This window comes from Stegostoma tigrinum, chromosome 38, assembly GCF_030684315.1.
Source record: "Stegostoma tigrinum isolate sSteTig4 chromosome 38, sSteTig4.hap1, whole genome shotgun sequence".
In the NCBI taxonomy this organism is placed as follows: domain Eukaryota; kingdom Metazoa; phylum Chordata; class Chondrichthyes; order Orectolobiformes; family Stegostomatidae; genus Stegostoma; species Stegostoma tigrinum.
The window spans coordinates 3,917,298-3,930,264 of NC_081391.1; the positions used below are offsets into that span (position 1 = coordinate 3,917,298).

Sequence of the window (12,967 nt, forward strand, 5' to 3'; positions counted from 1 at the left end):
GGGACGGCTCCATCCGTCTGTACTTACCTTGGCTTCTCGCAGCAGCTCATTGTAGTTGTACTCAGTGTGGCTCCGGTCATTCGGCTCACTTAGCCGGAGGCCGAAGCGCACATTTGCTGGAGCTGAGCCGCTCCGCTCCTCTCGCCGCTTCTTCTTGGCGGCGGCGACCGGAGACACGGGCACGGCTGTAGCTTGAGGCGCGGGCACCGTGTTGAAGGCCACCCTTCGCGGTTCTGTCATGTCTGAGCGGGCAGGGCCTGCCGCGCCAGGCCAAGGCCAAGGCCAGGGCCGGGGCCGGGGGCCAAGGCCAGCGCCAGGCCGCTGCAACGCGATCAAAACCCCTCCCCTCACTGAACCCGCACCAACGCCGCCATCTTGCGCGTGCCGACGTCACGGCAGATACGCACGCAGCACACAACACGCAACGTCAACGCGCGCTGATGTCACCCGATATTACGTCACACAATCAAACATCTGCTGACGTCAAGTCTAGGAAGCTCATTGTCACTCCTCAGGTTGTATCAATGGTGCAGTGTTAGCATCTCTATCTCTGAATCAGGAGGCCAGGTTTAAAGCCCCACCTGCTCTGGAGGTGTGTAATAATATTTGGACATGGCCTCCTGCAGTGCCACAACAATGCCACCCGAAGGTTGCAGGAACAGCAACTCATAATGCAATGTTGTCACTTACCTCTGAGGGTTGGAATATAAAAGCAGCCCTGCGCTTTTGAGACTTTATAAAGCTCTAGTTAGGCCCCATTTAGAATACTGTGTCCAATTTAGGGCCCCACACCTCAGGAAGGACATACTGGCCCTGGAGCGTGTCCAACGGAGATTCACACAGATGATCCCTGCAATGGTAGGTTTAACATACAATGAATGGCTGAGGATCCTGGGATTGTATTCATTAGAGTTTAGAAGGCTGAGGGGAGATCCAGTAGAAACTTACAAGATAATGTATGGCTTAGAAAGGGTAGATGCTGGGAAGTTGTTTCCGTTAGGTGGGGAGACTAGGCCCCGTGGGCACATACTTAGAATTAGGGGAGGTAAATTTAGAACGGAAATGAGGAGACATTTCTTCAGCCGGCGAGTGGTGGACCTGTGGAATTCATTGCCATGGAGCTCAGTGGAGGCCGGGACATTAAATGTCTTCAAGGCAGATTGATAAATTCTTGATCTCGCAAGGAATTAAGGGCTACAGGGAGAGTGCGGGTAAGTGGAGTTGAAATGCACATCAGCCAGGTGTGCAGGTAAGGTGGATTGGCCATGGGAAATGCAAGGGTATAGGGTGGGGGGCTGAGTCTGTGTGGGATGATCTTCAGATGGTTGGTGTAGACTCAGTGGGCCAAATAGCCTGCTTCGTACTTTAGGAATTCTGTGATCCTGTACAAGGAATGGTTAAGGTATAGAATGCAGTGCCTGGAAATGTGGAGGCAGGTTCAACTGAGGCATTCACTAAGGGTACTGAATGATCATTTGCATAGAAATTATATGCAAAGATATGCAGAAAAGGCAGGAGATTAGCACTAGGTAACAGAAGTTGTGCTGAATGGCCTCCTTCTGCACCATAATAGTTCTATTATTCCGTGATCTCCTCTGCATTCTGTCTGGTGCGATGACATCCTTCCTACAACGTTGCAACCAGAATCACACACAGCACTTCCATGATGGCCTACCCAGCATTTTGTACAATTCCAGCAATAACCACCCTGCTCTTGTATTCTGTACCTCAGTTAATAGTGTATCCCTTGTGTCTTCTTAAACACCTTAACCATTTGTCCAGCTACCTTTAGGAATGAAGGATATGCACAGCCTTCTAATCTTCAGTAATTTCCAGAGTCTGTCATTCATGGTGTAATCCTTTGACTTGTTAGTCCTTGAAAAGGTAGTAATAGGCTTCTTTCTTTAACCATTGCCATCCTAGGTATGTAGGTATGCCCACTGCGTTGTTAGGAAGGGATTTCAGGATTTTGCACCCATGACAATGATGATATACTTCCAGTCAGCACAGTGTACAACTTGGAGAAAAATTTGCAAGCGGTGATTTCCCACATATTTGTTCCCCTTGTCCTCTACGTGTCTAGTATGGGTTTGGAAGGTGCTATCAAAAGAATTTGGGTGATTTGCTACAGTGCATCTTGTGGACTGTACAACTACTTATAGTGAATGGTTAAAATAATGGGTGGAGTACTAATCAAAGCAATTTGCTTTTTCTAGTGTAGCATCGAGTTTCGAGTATTGTTAGAGCTGCACCCATACAGGCAAGTGGTGAGTATTCCATCAAACTTCTGATGTGTGCATAGTGGACAGGCTTGTGAGGCCAGAAATGAGTTAATCACTGTAGAATTCTTTGCCTTTGACCTGCTTTTGCAACCATAGTATTTATGTGGCTAGTCCAGTTCTGTTTGTGATCAATGGCAATTCTCAGGATGGTAATGATAGAGAAATTCACCAACGATAATGCATGATGTTTAGATTCTGTCTTACTGGAAGCTATTGACTGGAGTGTGGTGCAAATTGAATTTGCTGTTTATTGGCCCAAGATTGGATAGTGTCTGGGTCTTGCTCCATTTGGTCACCACAAAATCTGATTTGTCACAAATAGTATTTATTGAATATTATACAATAATCAGTGCTCATCTACATCCAAACTTTACTATGGCAGAAAGATCATTGATGAAACAGACAAAGATGGTTAGGCTGAGGATAATATCCCACGGAACTGCTGCTGTGTTACTGTGAACATTTTTGATCCCTCTTATCTAAGGAGGGTTTTTTAAAATTATTATTAATTCACATGATGAGGACATCACGGGCAAGACCAGCATTTATTGCTCATCCAGAATTGCTCAAAGGGCAGTTAGTCAACCATATTGCTGTGGGTCTGGGGTCACATGTAGGCCAGACCAGCCAAGAATATCAGTGACCTTCTCTAAAAGACAATAGTGAACCAGATGAGTTTTTTCCAAGAATAATGGCCATCATTAGACTCTCAATTCCACTATCTGCCATGGTGGATTCAAATCCGAGTCCCCAGAATATTAGAGGTAGTAGGATAGATGGAGAATATGCTCCCCAGAATAGTGGCTGGGTTTCTAGATTAGTAGTCTAGCAACAATACAACTACACCATCAACTCCCTATAGCACCAGCATTGGAGACTGTCTCCAATTGAATCCAGCTAGGGCTGAATTTTCTCATGAGGAGAGGTTGAGTAGGTCAGGTTTGTACCCACTGGAGTTTAGAAGAATATGATGTAACATTATTGAAATATTCAAAGATTCTTAGGGGACTTGAGAGGGTAAACGCAGAGTTTGTTTCCTCTTGTACAAGAATCTAGGACCAGAGGACATAATCTCAGAGTCACCTGTTTGAGACAAAAATGAGGGGAATCTTTTTCAGGAGAGGCCTGGATGTGGAGTAGACTATCAGATCAACCATGTCTTCATTGAATAGAGAGCAAACTCAATAGGCTGAATAACCTACTTCTGGTCTTACATCTTACAAAATTGTAAGTTGTCTAATAGAAAGGTATGTACTCCACTAATAGAGAATATATTTCCAACAAACTACCAATAATTTTAATAAATCTAGAAACATAGAACTTACATCACAGAAACAAGCTATTTCGTCCAACACACTATATTTGTGCTTATTCACCACATGAGCCTCCACCCATCCCCGTTATCTCACATCATGAGCACTGCCTTCTGTTTCTTTCTCTCCTATGTACTTATCCAGCTTCCCCACAAATACATCCCAACTATAATGACCATCATCAGATAAAATAGGAATACTGCATTGAACTCTCTCTGATATATCTGTTAGTTTGGTTCTGAGAACAGTCAAAGTAAATCCCAAGACCTTCTTGTCCTGGTTTTGAGGTCTGACTATGGTTAGGAGCAATGTCAGTGTTGGAAGGGCGTCGCGGCAACATTAATGAGGTAGGCTGTGGCGAGAAATTACGACTTTGGTGGGCCCAGCCCAGGCCGTGGCAGAGGTGAATCAGCCCAGCGACACAAAATGGCACCTGAGGATGGGTGTCTTCAATGTCAGTCAGGTCTGGTGAAGCAGTGGCGGTTTTCAGCCAGCTCAGAACTCAAACAGAGATGGACATCTCTCCAAGTTACTTTTTAAAACTTTTCTCTTATTCTCAGACTATTAAAATGACATCGTATTGTGGCAATGAATGAAAGCTTTTCACTGTATTTCATTCTATTTTCTCACTGTAAAATACACTGACAATAAAAATCATTCATTCATTGCCTTAGCAACAACATGGAAAGTCAATTGAACAAATTTGCAAAGTTACATGTGTTGAAAATTGGGGTTCCTTTTAATTTAAAACAAAAAACTAATGGGAATTGCTTAGGCAGTTTACATTTGCCTTAAAAATGAGAAAGATTTTTTGGGAAGCAATTAATTGGCCTGTCAAGACATGAACAACAGTGATTCTGTCACAAAAGAAATTCTCAAATCTGTTATTACCATACTTGAATTTGGGATAATTTCAAAAAAAGTGTCAATCATAAACTAGCCAATCACTTTTGAGAAAGTAATATTTTTATGTAATAAAGAACAAGTAAGCAGGAATTGATAATGCTTGAAACCACATAGGAATGTTTGATTGCTGCTTTAAAGATATTAAAAAAAAACTTTTTAAGTTTTTCCAGAGGTCCTAAATCAGATGGAATGGTAATTAATAGCATGTCATACATAGAATAAAATGACACTGATGGGGAAAAGTGACAGTATCAAATGGGAAATGAAAATAATCAACTTAGAAGTAGTTATTATTTATATCTAGTGAATGGAAAGCTAGATGAAATTATCTAACTGACAGCTTTATCTTGAACATATGCCCTTGCCACTTGACTTGCAGTTTTTTATAGAGAACTAAATTCACCCACCTAACCCCAAAGGGCATAATACTGAAAGCCAGGGGAGGGGAATAATATGATACAATAAAAATCCACAGGATGTGTAAAGATGAAGGGAACATTGAAGACTCTTTCAAGTCTAATCAAATCTGTTGCTGTAATTGAATATACCATAACCAGCTAAAAATGAGCTAAGTTGTCTGAAGGGTGAAAGTACAGTTTAAATGAAGAATGAGGAAGAAATCCAACAATCTGAAGCAAAGAGAAAGGAAACCTCAAACAGGGGAGATATATTTGCCCCATGTGGATACCTACCTTTTCCTTCCACTCCACTAAGACAGTTATGATAGGAAGTTCCATACATAGCATCACAGTGCTGAGTAAATACCTTCATGCAGAATGAGACACTCAAGGCTGTACTCCCAATTTGACCACCCAATCCCTTCTTTGTTTGAAACCTCAGATCTGTAGGACGAGTATCCTGAAAAAATATCTGGTTGAAATGGTCTGATTGAACAAAGAAATGGGATAAGGATTCAAAAGCTAGACAGCACTTCTTGAGTTGGTTTACAAAAGCAAGTCAGAACTTTGGTATAGGATGTTGACCTTAGGTTTAGTGGCCACTCAAAGCTTGACATCACCAGTTCCAGTAGCTTTCGCATTTTATCTGCAAATTATATTAAATTAATAAATTAGGGGATATTTCCTTCTAAAAGGGAGAACTTTTGGAAATTGCAGTCCCCTTTACAATTGCATTTTCATTGTATTCCATACTTAATATTTCTTGTACTACTGTGTTACAGCAGTAACTTGCCTTTTGCAAGTGTAAATTAAAAAAATTGGGTCTCACACTACCCTTTTATGAGGCTTTTCTGATGAAGGGTCTAGGCCTGAAACATCAGCTTTTGTGCTCCTAAGATGCTGCTTGGCCTGCTGTGTTCATCCAGCCCCACACTTTGTTATCTTTGATTCTCCAACATCTGCAGTTCCCATTATCTCTGAACTCTTTCATGAGTGTTGTGTTTTTGAAAATAAGACTTGGTGCTTGGAAGAAAAGAACACTAAATCTTCAAATGGATGTGGGCAAGGGGACAATGGTAATCCGTTGATTTGGTAGCTATCCATGGTCATTAGCTGAGTGTGTTTAGATAGGTGATTGATATACTTGGGCAACCAGCCCCCAAAATAAGGTATAACAACAGGGAAGGATTTGGTTGAACAGCATAGCATCTCTGACTCTGAGCCAGAAGGCCTGGGTTCAAGTCCTAGCTACTCCAGAGATGAGGGTGTCAGACAGTACAGAAAAAAACTTCAAATCGGAGTCAATTTATCGACATTTATTCCATTTTCCAATACTTGGCCCATGGTCCTGAATGTTGTAACATTTTAAGTGTGCATCCAAATAATTTTCAAAAAGGTGGTGAGATTTCCCATCTGTACTCTCTCCAAAGCAGTGCATTTGAGATTCCCACACACTCTCACTGCAAGCATTTTAAGCCCTTCACCTTAAAATTATGCCAAACTCACTACTGACCCATCAATCATGGGGAATACCTACTTCTTGTTCATATCCTGTCCATGCCCCTCAATCTTAAACCACAAACAGGCATACCCTCAGTTTTCTCTACGCTAAATGAAAACGACTCAAGCCTACCTAGCCTCACATAATTAGAATGTGCCAGCTCAAGGAAAATCCTGGTGAATCTTCTCTGTAGACACTTCAGTGCAATCACATCCTTCCTAGTGTGGTAACCAGAACCACATTCAGTCCTGCAGCTGTGGCCTAACCAAACTTTGAAGTGACACAACACAAGATTATAGTCCAACAGGTTTGAAATCACAGGTTTTTGGAGAGCAGGCCCTTCATCAAGTGCAGTGATAGAGAAGGGCACACAGACGCAGAGTTTATAGGCAGAGACATCAAGGGTTGAGAGATCAAAAGATGATATAACAGGTGTGAGTGGAACATCAGATAAAAAGTGTCCACAGGTGATCATGAGTGTAAGATGGTGAGTAAAGTGACAACAGCTGAATAACCAGCGAAGGGACAACCTATAATCCAATTAAATGAGGCAGAGCGATAATTACAAAAATTAAAAATATCGTGGTGCTGGAGACAAACTAAATGACTCAAATAACATGATAGGTGTCCGAGTTGCATGCCGAAGTTCTAACCAAAGTAATATATAAACCAAAACTGTACAAATTAATTAAGGTAGACAGATCATAACAATTTATCAAAATGATGGTGTCAAAACAGAACAGTAAGGAAGATGTTACAGATACAGAAGTGTGGTGGGGTCACATTGGAGCACGACATGAACCCAAGATTATGGTTCGGGCCGTCTTCATGGGTACGGAACTTGGCTGTCACTTTTTGCTCAGCAATTCTGTGTTGTTGTGCATCTCGAAGTCCACCTTGGAGGATGCTTACCCAAAGATCGGAGGCTCAGTACCCTTGACCACTGAAATGTTCCCCGACTGAGAGGGAATATTGCTTTCCGGCAATTGTTGCACAGCGTCCATTCATCCATTGTTGTAGCATCTGCATAGTTTTGCCTATGTACCATGTCTCAGGGCATCCTTATCTGCAGTGTATGAGATACACAATATTGGCTGAGTCTTATGAGTATCTGCTGTGTATGTGGTTGGTGGTATTCCCACGTGTGATGGTAGTATCCATATCGATGATCTGACATGTCTTGCAGAGATGACTATGACAGCGTTGTGTGGTGTTGTGGTCGATGTTGCCCTGGAGGCTAGGTAGTTTGCTGCAAACAATGGTCTGTTTAAGGTTTGATGTTGACATCACTGCAGCAGCCTCAGTACACAATACCAATAACCGTCAATTTCCCGACATCATCCTACAACTCATCCACTTCATCCTCGACCACAACGTCTTCACCTTCACCAGCCAGTTCTTCACCCAGGCACATGGAACAGCCCTAGGGACCAAATTTGCACTCCAATATACCAATATTTTCACGTGCAAGTTCAAGCGAGACTTCTTCATGGCACAGGACCTCCGACCAACGCTATACACCAGATACATTGATGACATTTTCTTCCTTTGTATTCATGGCAATGAGTCACTGAAACAACTACATAGCAATATCAACAAGTTTCATCCTACCATCAGAATCCCATGGACTACTCTTCAGAATCAGCCTTATTCTTGGACACGTGCATCTCGATGAAGGATGGACACCTCAGTACCTCACTCTACCGCAAGCCCACGGATAAGCTCACGAATGCAGCACGTCTCCAGTTAGCACCATAAAATATGTTAAAGAAGCAATCCTCTACAGACAAGCCCTGTGCATACACAGGATCTGCTTAGATGAGGAGGAACATGATGGACACCTAAAAGGTTTTTGAAGGACACCCTCATAAGAATGGGATATGATAGTCAACTCATTGATGGCCCGTTCTGATGTGCCACAGCAAAAACCTGCAACGACCTCCTCAGAAGACAGACACAGGATAAAACCGACACAACACCCTTCGTCATCCAGTACTTCCTCGGAGTGGAAAAACCACACAATGTTCTTTGCAGCTGTCAACACGCCATCAATGACGATGATCATCTTGCCAAGATCTTCCCTAAGCCTCCATTTCTCACCTTCAAACAACTGTCAAACCTTAAACAGACCATCGTTTGCAGCAAACTACCCAGCCTTCTGGACAACATTAGCCACAACACCACACAACACTGCAATGGTAACCTCATCAAGACATGTCAGATCATCGACATGGATCCCGCCATCTCACGTGGGAACACCACCCATCATGTACACAGCAGATACTCACGTGATTCAGTCAATGTTGATTATCTCATATGCTGTAGGCAAGGATGCCCCGAGGCATGGTAAATTGGCAAAACCACGCAGACGCTACAACAATAGATGAATGGACACCATGCAACAATTGCCAGACAGGAATGTTCCCTCCTAGTGGGGGAATCGCTTCAGCAGTCCAGGCAATCAGTCTTCAATCTTCAGATTAGACCCTCGGCATGCAAATAGGATACGTATCATGTTATTCCAGTCATTTAGTTTGTCTCCAGCACCACCTTTTTTTTTAATTATCTCTCTGCGTCATTTAATCATATATAGGTCATCCCTTTGTGGGTTATTCACCTGTTGACGCTTTACTCACTTGACTCTAGAAATGCTTGGTCATCTGCAGAGACTTTTTATCCAACACTTCACTCATACCAGTGGTATGATCTTTTGATCGCTCAGTCTATAAACTCTGTGTCTGTGCATTCTTCTCTTCTCCACCACTTCACCTGACGAAGGGGAAACGCTCTGAAAGCTTCAGTTCAAATAAACCTGTTGGACCATAACCTGGTGTCATGTGACTTCTGATTTTGTCCACCTTCATCCAACACTGGCACCTCCACATCATAACCAAAGTTTTGTATAGCTCCACCATCACCTCCCTGCTGTTATGTTCTATACCACTACTGAGAAGAGCAATTGTCCTACTTAACCTCCCTTTTCACCTTTGTCCTGCCATTCAATGAGTACTCCCTTGTCTTGTTCCAAAGTGCATTTCAGAGTTAAATTCCATCTGTCACCGATTTACAATGTGTCATAACATATCCAAACAGGTGATTAAAAATATTTATATCAACAGAGATGGGTAGGAAAGGACAAAGCGGGAAACAAGCTGCCCTCTTCCTGAGAGATCACGTGGTTTCTTAAATCAGCAAGAAAGAAGAACAAAGTCTGATACCACCAGAGACCGCATGACGTCAGAGATGAACGCTCCACCACATCAACATTGCCACCCATGTGTTTCTATTCTACAGAACAGCTTCGGGATCAATGAAACTTGGCAATCTGTCAGGTCGTATACTTTTTTAGTCTAATTAACTAATGTATTATATCAAAACTACCACTTAAACTCAGTGAACTAGCTGAAAATTGCTACAAATTGTCACCTGTCTATAGTAAGTAACTATGATCACAGACCCCCAAAATCAACACTTGCTTGTCATCTTTTCCTGTTCCTTTAAGCATATAGTTGACGCCGAACTGAAAAGTACTGTTCAGACATATCTGGTGCTTCTTTCATCTCAGAGCAACTGCCTTTCATCATTGGATACTTTTCTAAAAAAAAGTTCCACATCCCGAATCAATGGATGAGTAAATACATTTAATCAATTGTACTTGAAGTAGACAGATTGAGAGATAGCTGAATACTAGGAAAGGGGGGAAAAGTAACTGCTGCTCCATCCCACTGGTATCAAACTGCAGGAGCAGATTTACGCAGAAAGAAACATACCCACGTTTAGCAAAGGAGTGTGTTGCAAATAAATGCTTTATTTACACAAAATAATTTACAAGTATACTAAATATATAAGAGTTATGCAAAACAGACATGGATACAGAATACCAATAACCAAACTGCACATTGATATTATTGATAGTAAACATTGTATTGAACAATTTTTATGTGACAAGGTTCACCCTGAGATGCTGACTGGTGTCAGATTTTGGTCCCATGGGCAAGGACTAGCGCCCCATGCTAATAGTTGTTCTTTACAAACATGAACTTGTTGCAGTCTCTATAGCTTATTCCAATGAGAGCAGGGCATCACAGTTGAGCCTGATCTTTTAACATCTGATACAACTATGCACACTCTCCAGTGCAGGACACTGGTTAGCAAATTGGAATGTGTTGCCTTGTTTTGCTCCCCCATTGCATTTCCTATTCCACAGTTCTGAGTGTCAACTTGCTCCCTGCCCAGCCTCTCCTGCTGCTCTCTTTCTGGAAGTCTGTGCCCATAGCATGTGGGATGCCTGACACTTCATTACTTCTGGACTGGGAGGAGGGGAGAGAAACTATCACTGCTGCTGAGAACTGCTCCTGGCAGGAATTCTACATGTGGGTAAACTGCATCTGGTCTCCATATTATGGTGGAACCATTGCTGGGGCAAATGCTGTGATGGCATGTTTGCTATTAATCCGTAGACTTGCTCACCATGTAGTGAGCTTGAACCCAACCAAATAAACTAAACAGCGTGCAGTTTTCTGACAAAAGTTGCAGGACAGGAGAACAAGTCATTTGAAATTACAGGTATTTGACTGTGACTATTGCATACTCACGTGAAGTGGGGAAAGTATAGCTTCCATAACAGACATTTAATGGGATTTTGTAATTTATGAAGCCACTTTTGCCTTTTGACCTGCTCAGATAAGTGGATGCAAAGAAAAATATAATAATAGGGGTCAGTGTGCAGTAGTATACTTTGACAGTGCAGACATGGAAGCGCTCAATATAATATTTATTCATCAAGGGCAGCAAAGTAACAAAGGGAGTTGAAACTGCATTAAACGCGTAGTTTTAATTTTGGTAGATCATTTGACTGCAGTCAATCAGACAGCAGCAAGCATCTTCCATGGAGCACTGCATTGCATCACTACACATCCCAAGAGCTGTTTGGTGGAGCTGCGCAGTAACTACTCACACAGTGACAGAAACAGAGTCCATTATCAAGAAGGCAGCACTTCCTTCCGGCCCTCACTCTATTTCTTGGTCGTTTTGCTCTGGGCCTTTAAACAGCTACCCGATTGTCTTTGGCCCATTTCTTTAATGTTCGTATTATGTATTCCACCTGAGGATTCCCAGTATTCCGAAGGAGATGGAGAACTTCTCTCATGGTGTCCCTAGTAAAGATGCACAATAATTTAGTTAGGACCTGTTATTAATAAGAACATGATGTGGAGGTGCCGGTGTTGGTCACCTGCAGTGACTTATCATCTGACACTCCACTCACACCAGTTGCATGATCTTTTGATCTCTCTGCCCATAAACTCTTTGTCTATGTGCCCCGCTCTCTCACTGCACTTGACAAAGGGGCTGTGTTCTGAAAGCTTGTGTGATTCCTAAAAACCTGCTGTACTATAACCTGGTGTCATGTGTCTTCCGACATGAAAAAGAACACATGCCATCCCTGTGTTCTGTGCTTATCTCTCAGCCACTGCAGTGGTGGGCAGGCATGTCCTCTGGCTAACTCTCCAAAGTACCTTTGGTCGTCTAATTCTGACTTCTTGACAGTCCCTAGTTTTAATTGCTTCCACATGCCGACAAGTGCATGGGCCCTTAGCTCTGGAAATTTCTCCATGAACTTCCACCTCTCTTTTTTCCTTAAAGAGATGCTCCTTTGGCTACCAGCTTATAATATCACCATATTTGGTTTGATGTTGCATTTTGCGTTAAAATATCCCTGGCATCCTTGGACATTTCATTATTGTAAAAGTGCTAAATAGATATAACTTGCTGCTGTAACTCTTGTGACAAATGGAAATCTGCTAGTGCCTTGACCAAGTAGACTTTATCTAATTAAAAAAAATAATTCTTGGGATGTGTGCACTGATGGTTGTATATTTATTGCTCATCCCTAATGGCCCTTGAGAAGGTGGTGCTGTTCCGCTTTCTTGAAGCACTGTACTTCATGTACTGAAGGCAAGCCTACAATGCTGTTAGGGAGTGAGTTCCAGGACCATGACCCAGCAATACTGGAGGAATAGCAATATATTTCCAAGTCAGGGTGGTGAGTGGCTTGCACAGGAAATTGCAGCTGGTGTTGTTCCAAAGTATCTGACATACGGTGGTTTGGCCCAGGACACTATTTTGAAAAACTCATACAGAGATATCCTGGAATGGACATGACTAACCTCCAGCAATCACAACCATCTTCCTTTGTGTAAGGTTTGAATGCAATTAGTGAAGAATTTTCCCAGATTCCCACTGGTTCACCAAATATCATTTATACACTATGATTCTAGGTTTGCTAGACTCCTGAATGCCACACATGGTCAAATTTAGCTTTGATATCAACTCTTACCTCAGGAATTCTGCTCTGTTGTCCATGTTTGAATCAAGGCTGTAATGATGGTAGGAGTTGAGTGGCCTTTGCAAAACCCAAATACTGGGCATCAGTGAGCAAATTATTGCTAGGCTGGTGTTGCTTCATTGCACTGTTGATGATCTTTAATGATGCTCAAGAGAAGACTGGTTTGATTTTTTTCTATACAGGATATACATGGACCATTTTCTACATTGTCGGGAATTTGT

General features: G+C 42.3%; 2 protein-coding genes across 2 annotated transcripts in view; both read right to left on the reverse strand.

Annotated features, from left to right (window-relative positions):
* The window catches only part of LOC125446965 (ubinuclein-2-like), a 138,277-nt gene extending 137,884 nt beyond the window's left edge, over nt 1-393 (reverse strand). Inside the window, exon 1 of the mRNA XM_048520997.2 lies at nt 28-393. Coding sequence (XP_048376954.1) covers nt 28-240 — 213 coding nt within the window. The 5' untranslated portion in view covers nt 241-393. The remainder of the gene's footprint in view (nt 1-27) is intronic.
* Nucleotides 394-10,188: 9,795 nt separating this feature from the next.
* The window catches only part of ift56 (intraflagellar transport 56), an 87,237-nt gene continuing 84,458 nt past the window's right edge, over nt 10,189-12,967 (reverse strand). The window contains exon 18 of the mRNA XM_059640784.1: nt 10,189-11,556. Within this exon, the coding sequence (XP_059496767.1) occupies nt 11,445-11,556 (112 nt within the window). The 3' untranslated portion in view covers nt 10,189-11,444. The remainder of the gene's footprint in view (nt 11,557-12,967) is intronic.